The 9,211-nt window shown below is 60.2% G+C and overlaps 1 protein-coding gene across 1 annotated transcript in view; it reads left to right on the top strand.

The window, feature by feature from the left end:
• Window positions 1-1,953: 1,953 nt before the first annotated feature.
• The window catches only part of daglb (diacylglycerol lipase, beta), a 43,142-nt gene continuing 35,884 nt past the window's right edge, over window positions 1,954-9,211 (top strand). Inside the window, exons 1-2 of the mRNA XM_038820404.1 lie at window positions 1,954-2,278; window positions 8,854-9,005. Of these exons, the coding sequence (XP_038676332.1) occupies window positions 2,184-2,278; window positions 8,854-9,005 (247 nt within the window). The 5' untranslated portion in view covers window positions 1,954-2,183. The remainder of the gene's footprint in view (window positions 2,279-8,853; window positions 9,006-9,211) is intronic.

Raw genomic sequence — 9,211 nt, 5'->3', positions numbered from 1 at the left:
GGAGGGTACAGACTGTGAAAATGACTGGCTGACCCGTTGGAATTTCTCCACCCGGAGAAAATCTAATTCACCCTCTGAGGGTAAGAGGAGGGTTTGCACACAACGTGAAAACCTTTCACCAGTTTGTTCTAGGACCTGTTTGAAGCCAACAACTAATAGAGTGAGGGTCCAACAGGACACCAAAGCACAGGAAGAGGTGGGAGGGTAGGAGAAGGGGGTGATGAGGACAGCCGGAATAGACAATGGGGATCCAAGAACAAGGCCACTAAGACAGGGCCCTTTGGCAGGGACGAAGGGTCCTAGGACAAAATGAGGGCTGGCCAAGGTCAAACCACCTGGTTCGGGGAGGGGCACCAGCAGCCACCCCCCCCCCCCCCCCCCCCCAGCCCCCCCTGCCGGGCGGAAAGTTCCATACCAACTGGCACACTAATAGAGCGAGTTACAGGGCTTTGGGCACTGCTGGTGCCGGCACGAGCAAATAAGACAAAATAGACCAAGACCCCAAAGGAAAACCTAAAACGGGGGGGGGGGGGGGGGGGGGGGGGGGGGGGGGGTCAGTGATTAAAACCAGGGATATTCATGTCAGAATAAGACAAACACAGGTATCTGAGGGGGGCTATGGAGCTGGAGGAGATTACTGAGATAGTGAGGGATTGCAGGGATTTGAAAACAAGGATGAGAATTTTTAAACCAAGATGTTGCTTGACTAGGGATCAATGTAGGTCAGTGAGCACTGGGGTGATCTTTGGGCGGAACATAGTGCAAGTTAGGACACAGGCAGCAGAGCCATTTGGGTTGACCTCAAAATTACAGAGGGTAATTACAGAGGGTAATGTTGGAGACCACCATTGGAATACTTAAATCTAGAGGTAACAAAGGGATGGACGAAAGTTTCATCAGCAGATGAGCTGAGATGGAGGCTAAGAATCATTATTAGTGTCACAGATATGCTTACATTAACACTGCAATGAAGTTAATGTGAAAATCCCCTAGTCGCCACACTCCGGTGCCTGTTCGGGTACACTGAGGGAGAATTCAGAATGTCCAATTCAGCTAACAAGCACATCTTTTGGGACTTGTGGGAGGGAACTGGAGCACCCGGAGGAAACCCATGCAGACACAGGGAGAACATGCAGACTACTGTGCCGCCAGACAAAAGTTATTGGGAAAATGCTGCATTGTTATGACCATGTTATGGAAGTGGAATGGGCAACCTTAGTTGAAAGTGCATATCAGATCAAATATGCCACCAAGGGTGTGAACAGTCTGGTTTAGGCTCAGACACTTGCCAGTTGGTAGCCAGGGAACAGTTTGGAGTGAAGATTGAAAACAATGCCTTTAGTCTTCCCAACATCCAATTTCTCCTCATCCTCGTCAAACTGATGTCAGATAATCAGTTTGATCGTTGAAGACCATGAGGCCATGGCATTGAGCAATGTGGTGGTGAGACATCTGGATGTTGTCAGTATCCATGTGAAAACTGATGATGTGGCAAAAGGCAGGTGCTGGAGGTCATGGTTATGGAGCAAGAAGAGGTCAAGAGTTTCAGGCTTCGATCAGATAGATAAGAATGGAACCGGGCATTTAGTCATTTAAAACAGAACTCTATAAAGGGTTCTTGTTTTCGCGGTAAATGCTTGTTTTTGCAGTGATCACAGGAGGACCTCAGCGTATTGGGGGCCGGACAGAGCTGAGAGCGGAACCTTTGAGCGGCGCGCGGGTTGCGGGAGGGGGTTTGTTGTGGGCGGGTCGACAATGGCGGCGCCGCTCCGCCTCTGCCCGTAACCGGGCCCCGCCTCCCGGGGCTCTCCGTGACCGGGCCCCGCCTCCCGGGACTCTCCGTGACCGGGCCCCGCCTCCCGGGGCTCTCCGTGACCGGGCCCCGCCTCCCGGGGCTCTCCGTGACCGGGCCCCGCCCCCCGGGCTCTCCGTGACCGGGCCCCGCCTCCCGGGACTCTCCGTGACCGGGCCCCGCCTCCCGGGGCTCTCCGTGACCGGGCCCCGCCTCCCGGGACTCTCCGTGACCGGGCCCCGCCTCCCGGGGCTCTCCGTGACCGGGCCCCGCCTCCCGGGGCTCTCCGTGACCGGGCCCCGCCTCCCGGGGCTCTCCGTGACCGGGCCCCGCCTCCTGGGGCTCTCAGTGATCTGGCCCGTTAGTTGGGGAGGCGGAGGAAACCAGGGAGATGCCGGGGTTGGTGGCCTTCGGCAGGCGCTGGACTCTGGGCAGCGATGACCTGGTGTTTCCCGTGGCCTTCGAGCTGCTGCTGCGGGTTTTATGGTAAGTACTGACCCCCCCCCCCCCCGGAACCCCACAGACCCCCCCCCCCCCCGGAACCCCACAGACCCCCCCCCCCCGGAACCCCACAGACCCCCCCCCCCCCCGGAACCCCACAGACCCCCCCCCCCCCCGGAACCCCACAAACCCCCCCCCCGGAACCCCACAGACCCCCCCCCCGGACCCCACAGACCCCCCCCCCCCCGTACCCCACAGACCCCCCCCCCCCCCCCGACCCCACAGAGACCCCCCCCCCCCCCGGACCCCACAGACCCCCCCCCCCCGCGACTCCACAGACCCCCCCCTCCCGACTCCACAGACCCCCCCGCCTCCCGACTCCACAGACCCCCCCGCCTCCCGACTCCACAGACCCCCCCCGCCTCCCGACTCCACAGACCCCCCCCCGCCTCCCGACTCCACAGACCCCCCCCCGCCTCCCGACTCCACAGACCCCCCTCCGACTCCTCAGACCCCCCCGACTCCACAGACCCCCCCTACTCCACAGACCCCCCCCCGACTCCACAGACCCCCCCCGACTCCACAGACCCCCCCGACTCCACAGACCCCCCCCGACTCCACAGACCCCCCCCCCGACTCCACAGACCCCCCCCGACTCCACAAACCCCCCCCCGGACTCCACAGACCCCCCCCCGACTCCACAGACCCCCCCTGCCTCCACAGACCCCCCCCCCCGACTCCACAGACCCCCCCCGACTCCACAGACCCCCCCCGACTCCACAGACCCCCCCCCGACTCCACAGACCCCCCCCCGACTCCACAGACCCCCCCCCGCCTCCACAGACCCCCCCCCGACTCCACAGACCCCCCCCCCCGACTCCACAGACCCCCCCCCGACTCCACAGACCCCCCCCCGACTCCACAGACCCCCCCCCGACTCCACAGACCCCCCCCCCCGACTCCACAGACCCCCCCCCCGACTCCACAGACCCCCCCCCCGACTCCACAGACCCCCCCCCGACTCCACAGACCCCCCCCCGACTCTACAGACCCCCTCCCCGACTCTACAGACCCCCCTCCCCGACTCTACAGACCCCCTCCCCGACTCCGCAGACCCCCCCCCCCCGACTCCGCAGACCCCCCCCCCCGACTCCACAGACCTCTCCCCCCGACTCCACAGACCCCCGGACTCCGCAGACCCCCCGGACTCCGCAGACCCCCCCCCGGACTCCGTAGACCCCCCCCCCCCGGACTCCGTAGACCCCCCCCCCGGACTCCGTAGACCCCCCTCCCCCCCGGACTCCGCAGACCCCCCCCCGTACTCCGCAGACCCCCCCCCCGGACTCCGCAGACCCCCCCCCCCCCCCCCCCCCCGACTCCGCAGACCCCGGACTCTGCAGACACCCCCCGGACTCCGCAGACCCCGGACTACTGCAGACCCCCCACCCCCGGACTCCGCAGACCCCCCCCCCCGGACTCCGCAGACCCCCCCCCCGGACTCCGCAGAGACCCCCCCCCCCCGGACTCCGCAGACCCCCCCCCCCCGGACTCCGCAGGACCCCCCCCCCCCCCGGACTCCGCAGACCCCCCCCCCCCCCCCGGACTCCGCAGACCCCCCCCCCCCGGACTCCGCAGACCCCCCCCCCCGGACATCCGCAGAGACCCCCGGACTCCGCAGACACTCCCCCCCGACTCCACAACCGACCCACCCCCGACTCCACAGACCCCACACCCGACTCTACAGACCCCCCCCCGACGTCCGAGACCCCCCCCCCGACTCCCGAAGACCCCCCCACCGACTCCACAGACCTCTCCCCACGACTCCACAGAACCCCCGGACTTCCGCAGACCCCCCTCCCCCCGGACTCCGCAGACCCCCCCCCCCCGGACTCCGTAGACCCCCCCCCCCCGGACTCCGTAGACCCCCCCCCCGGACTCCGTAGACCCCCCTCCCCCCCGGACTCCGCAGACCCCCCCCCGGACTCCGCAGACCCACCCCCCGGACTCCGCAGACCCCCCCCCCCCCCCGGACTCCGCAGACCCCGGACTCTGCAGACCCCCCCCCCCCCCGGACTCCGCAGACCCCGACTCTGCAGACCCCCCCCCCCCCCCCCCGGACTCCGCAGAACCCCCCCCCCCGGACTCCGCAGACCCCTCCCCCCCCGACTCCGCAGACCCCACCCCCCCCCCTGTCTCCACAGACCCCCCCCCCGAACTCCGCAGACCCCCCGGACTCCGCAGACACCCCCCCCCCCCCCGACTCCACAGACCCCCCCCCGACTCCACAGACCCCCCCCCGACTCCACAGACCCCCCCCCGACTCTACAATACCCCCCCCGACTCTCCGCAGACCCCCCCCCCCGACTCCGCAGACCCCCCCCCCGACTCCACAGACCCCCCCCCCCCCGACTCCACAGACCTCTCCCCCCCGACTCCACAGACCCCCGACTCCGCAGACCCCCCTCCCCCCGGACTCCGCAGACCCCCCCCCCCCGGACTCCGTAGACCCCCCCCCCCCCCCGGACTCCGTAGACCCCCCCCCGACTCCGTAGACCCCCCTCCCCCCCCGGACTCCGCAGACCCCCCCCCCGGACTCCGCAGACCCCCCCCCCCCGGAACTTCCGCAGACCCCCCCCCCCCCCCCCCGGACTCCGCAGACCCCGGACTCTGCAGACCCCCCCCCCCCCCCCTGACCTCCGCAGACCCCGTACTCTGCAGACCCCCCCCCCCCCCCGGACTCCGCGACCCCCCCCCCCCCCGGACTTCCCCCGCAGAGACCCCCCCCGCCCGGACTCCGCAGACCCCCCCCCCCCCCCCGGGCACTCCACAGACCCCCCCCCCCCGGACTCCGCAGACCCCCCCCCCCCCGCCGGACTCCGCCAGACCCCCCGGACTCCGCAGACACCCCCCCCCCCCCGGGACTCCACAGACCTCCCTCTCCCCTCCCCCTCCCCCCCCCCCCCCCGGTACTCACCACGCAGACCCCCCCGACTCCGCAGTAACCCCCCTCCCCCTCACCCCAGACTCCAGTCGGTTCCCCGTCCCCCCCGTACACCACTGTCCCTGGCCGTGGCAAGACACCCCCCCCCCCCCCCCATACCCTAGCGCCCGCAGACCCCTCCCCCGAACACCACAGAACCCAACCCCCCTGCCCCAAGACCCAAACACCCCCCCCCCCCCCCCCCCGCCCCACGGTACGCCAAACCCCAAACAACGCACCCCACGGACCCAACCCCCCCCCGCACCCCACGGACCCAACCCCCCCGCACCCCCCGGACCCAACACACCCGCACTGCACAGACTGAAACCCCCCACGGACCCACCCCCGCACCCCACGGACCCAACCCCCCCAGCACCCCACGGACCCAACCCCCCCACGGACCCAACCCCCCCACGGACCCAACCCCCCCACGCACCCAACCCCCCCACGCACCCAACCCCCCCACGCACCCAACCCCCCCACGGACCCAACCCCCCCCCCGCACCCCACAGGCCCAACCCCCCCCGCACCCCACAGGCCCAACCCCCCACACCCCACAGACTCTTTCTCTCTCCTCCCCCCCCCGGACCCCACAGACCCCCCTCCCTCCCCTGGCCCCACAGACCCCCCCCCCCATCCTCACTCCCCGTTGCCTGGCCCCGCAGACCCCCTGGCCGCGCAGAGCCATGTCCGGCTCGCCTGGCCCCACAGACCCCCCCCCCCATCCCCTGGCCCCACAGACCCCCCTCCTCCCCCCCCCCCCCCCCCCCCCATCCTCACACTCCCCCATCGCCTGGCCCCGCAGCCCCCCTGTCCCCTGGCCGCGCAGAGCCATGTCCGGCTCGCCTGGCCCCGCCGACCCCCCTCCCTCCCCTGGCCCTGCAAACCCCTCCTCCCTCCCCAGGCCCCGCAGACCTCCCTCCCACTCCCCTGGCCCCGTAGACACCCCCCCCCCCCCCCCCCCCCCCCCCCCCCCCCATCCCTAGCCCCGCAGACCCCACAGACCAACCACCTTCCCCGGCCCCGCAGATAAAGCTCCCCCTCTCCCCGGCCCTCCAGATCTTCTGGGTCCCCAAATCCCCCCACCCCTCGTCCAGCAGCTCCTTCAGGTAGGGGGAAGGCCATCCCACCAGTGTTTCGCTCAGAGGCTGAAGGCTATTTCTCTCTTTATTCAGGTTAAAGTGTGACCTGGTCTCAGGCTTGAGGAAATCAATATATTTCAGTGACTATTACTGGCAGAACGACCCCTTCGATTTGTATTGTTGTGATGTGAGCAACATGTATTGCCCATCCTGGAACGTTAAAGAAGGATAACAGGTTACATTTAATGGACCGTCCTTTGGGGCGATTTGAGCTCTTGACCTCCATGATGTTAGTCAAGCGGCCTAATGGCCCTGTTTCATAGCTGGCCAATCAAAGACCATCATAACAATGCATGAGAGACAGCAGCAACTTGAATTTATATAACTGACACCTTTAGGTTAAAATGTCCCATGGTGTTTCACAGCCATGTCATAAACCAAAATGTGTTGCTGCTCCACATGAGATATTAGAGAAGAGAATCATAAGCAAGGTCAAAGAGTTAAGTTTTAAGGGGTGTTTTAAATGAAGAGGAAAGAGGTAAAGCGGTGTAGAGGGAATTCCAGAGCTTAGGGCTGCCAGCTGTGTGTCAATGGCAGTGGCGAGTGTACAAGAAGCCAGAAGGAAGTGGTTATCTGAACTAAAATCTGACTGTTTCTGACTCATTTCAGAAGTCGAAACCGCAAGCCTGTATGATGAGCAAAATTGTAATATTGATGGATATTTATACTAAAATTCCATTAAAAATTGGAAACAAAAACTTGTGGCAAATGCCTTTTTTTTAAGATCTGTCCTTTTCATCAAGAAGGATCTTGCAATAGGTGAATAAATAGTTTTATTGCACCATCTTCCCTTTTTTCTTGAGTTTCCTGCATGATTAACACTTCCCCACCTTGTTCAGCAGGAGTAATCTACCATCTGGATTTTGCAACAAAGAAGTCAGTTTTGAAGTGGCCTAAAGCATTTTTTTGTTGACAGCATAGAAGGACGATTTGGATTTATTTGTCACCCCATTTATGGACCCCTATCCCTCAATGTCTTGTTACAGGTTGACAATGTTGGGAATGAGTTGAATGTGGTAAGGTGATTAACAATAATAAAATTGTCAGATCCTGTGCACTTGATGTTTTCTCTGTCTGAACTTGTATTCAATGTATGGGTGGCATGGTAGCACAGTGGTTAGCATTGTTGCTTCACAGCGCCAGGGATCCGGGTTTGATTCCCGGCTTGGGTCACTGTCTGTGCTGACCGGTCTGAATGTTCTCCCCGTGTCTGCGTGGGTTTCCTCTGGGTTTCCAGTTTCCTCCCACAAGTCCCGAAAGATGTCCTTGTTAGGTGAATTGGACATTCTGAACTCTCTCTATGTGTACCCGAACAGGCGACTACACAGTAACTTCATTGCAGTGTTAATGTAAGCTTATGTGTGACACTAATAAAGATTATTATTATTCAAAGCCCATCCCGCTTTGTCAAAGGGTGTGACTTTTAAATGATATTTTAATAGCTCCGGTGGCACCATTTCGAAGAAGAACAGAGGTATTCTCCCAAGCGCTCTGGTCAATATTAGTCCCTCAGTCATTGTTACTATAAACCAAGTATCACATTGTGCTTGTGGGACTTGGCGTTTTGCAAATTTGCCGCCAAGTTTCCCACATTGTAACATTGACCACACATTTCAAAAGAGTACTTCATTGTGAGTGCAGTGCTTAGGATGACCTGAGGGCATGACGTTTGCAACATCAATGCAAATCTTTCTTTTACATTAAATGTGATAACTGAGATGCCTGTCTCATTAAATGGTACATAGATCCTGCTTTCATAGAGCAGACATATTAGTGTTGACACCCAGGAAATGCAAGAAGTGCCATTGGGTGTTGTGCAGCCCTGTCATCATATAAACATGGTTACAATTTGCAAAGCAGTAATGTGTTCACAGGGCTTTTCACTAACTTCATTGCAGTGTTAATGTAAGCCTACTTGTGACAATAAAGATTCTTATTAAGTGCGGAGAGGGGTCAACAAGCAACAGTCCAGAGAGGCCGAGCGTAAAGGTTGAGATTGAAGACACACATGAAGGAAATAACGCAGAGCAACAACAAAAAATGTCCAGCAGAAAATATAAAACCAAAAGGGAATCCAAGACAAGGGCAACTTATACAAAATCAAGGAAAGGAAATTGAGCTTGGAAATGCTGCAGAACAAGGGGAGAGTAATTAGAATTTCAAGATGAAATTGGTTGGACTTAAGAGACTTTGGTGCAAGTGCCATAGGAATTCCTATTTGACTATAATAAACTTTGCAACAAATCTGTTGGACTTTAACTTGGTGTTGCAAGAGACTTCTTACTGTAGTTTTATTCAGTCTACCCAGGTTCTGTGAAAGAATGAGCATGTAATTAAACATGGACTTGATTTTGTCTGTATTCCCTTGAAACCATCACTGTTCACACCTGCTTGCAGTGGGTAGATTTAAAGTAGGTCTTTAGACTTTGACTAAGAAAGTGTCCATTATTTAAAAGTGTTGGGAAGTTGACTAACCCCATATCCCTTTTTGTTTACAGGTGGATTGGAATCCTGGTCCTGTACTTAACTAATAGGGACCAGTTTGATTGTAAAGGAGGGGGATTCCTCCCAAGCTATCTCATAGTCTTGCTTGTTCTTTTGGCTGCAATTATCTTAGCCCTTTTAGTGATTGCCTGTGTCAGTATGCAAGGTAAATATTATTCCTTTTCAAGCATAATTGTGCATTTACTGCTTGTTGCATGAGGCTAAAACTGTAAGATATAAATTACTTTGTATGCAATAACTCTTGGAAGGGCAATGGAATGAATATACAAATGAGGTGAGGTGAGATACTGCACAGAGGTTTAAATGACCAGCTGAGAAGCACAAGGAATTGTAATCAAAATGAAATGACAC

This window comes from Scyliorhinus canicula, chromosome 15 (assembly GCF_902713615.1).
Source record: "Scyliorhinus canicula chromosome 15, sScyCan1.1, whole genome shotgun sequence".
Classification (NCBI taxonomy): domain Eukaryota; kingdom Metazoa; phylum Chordata; class Chondrichthyes; order Carcharhiniformes; family Scyliorhinidae; genus Scyliorhinus; species Scyliorhinus canicula.
Note: the sequence above shows the minus strand (reverse complement) of the source record. Positions and strands in the feature narration are given on the sequence as shown.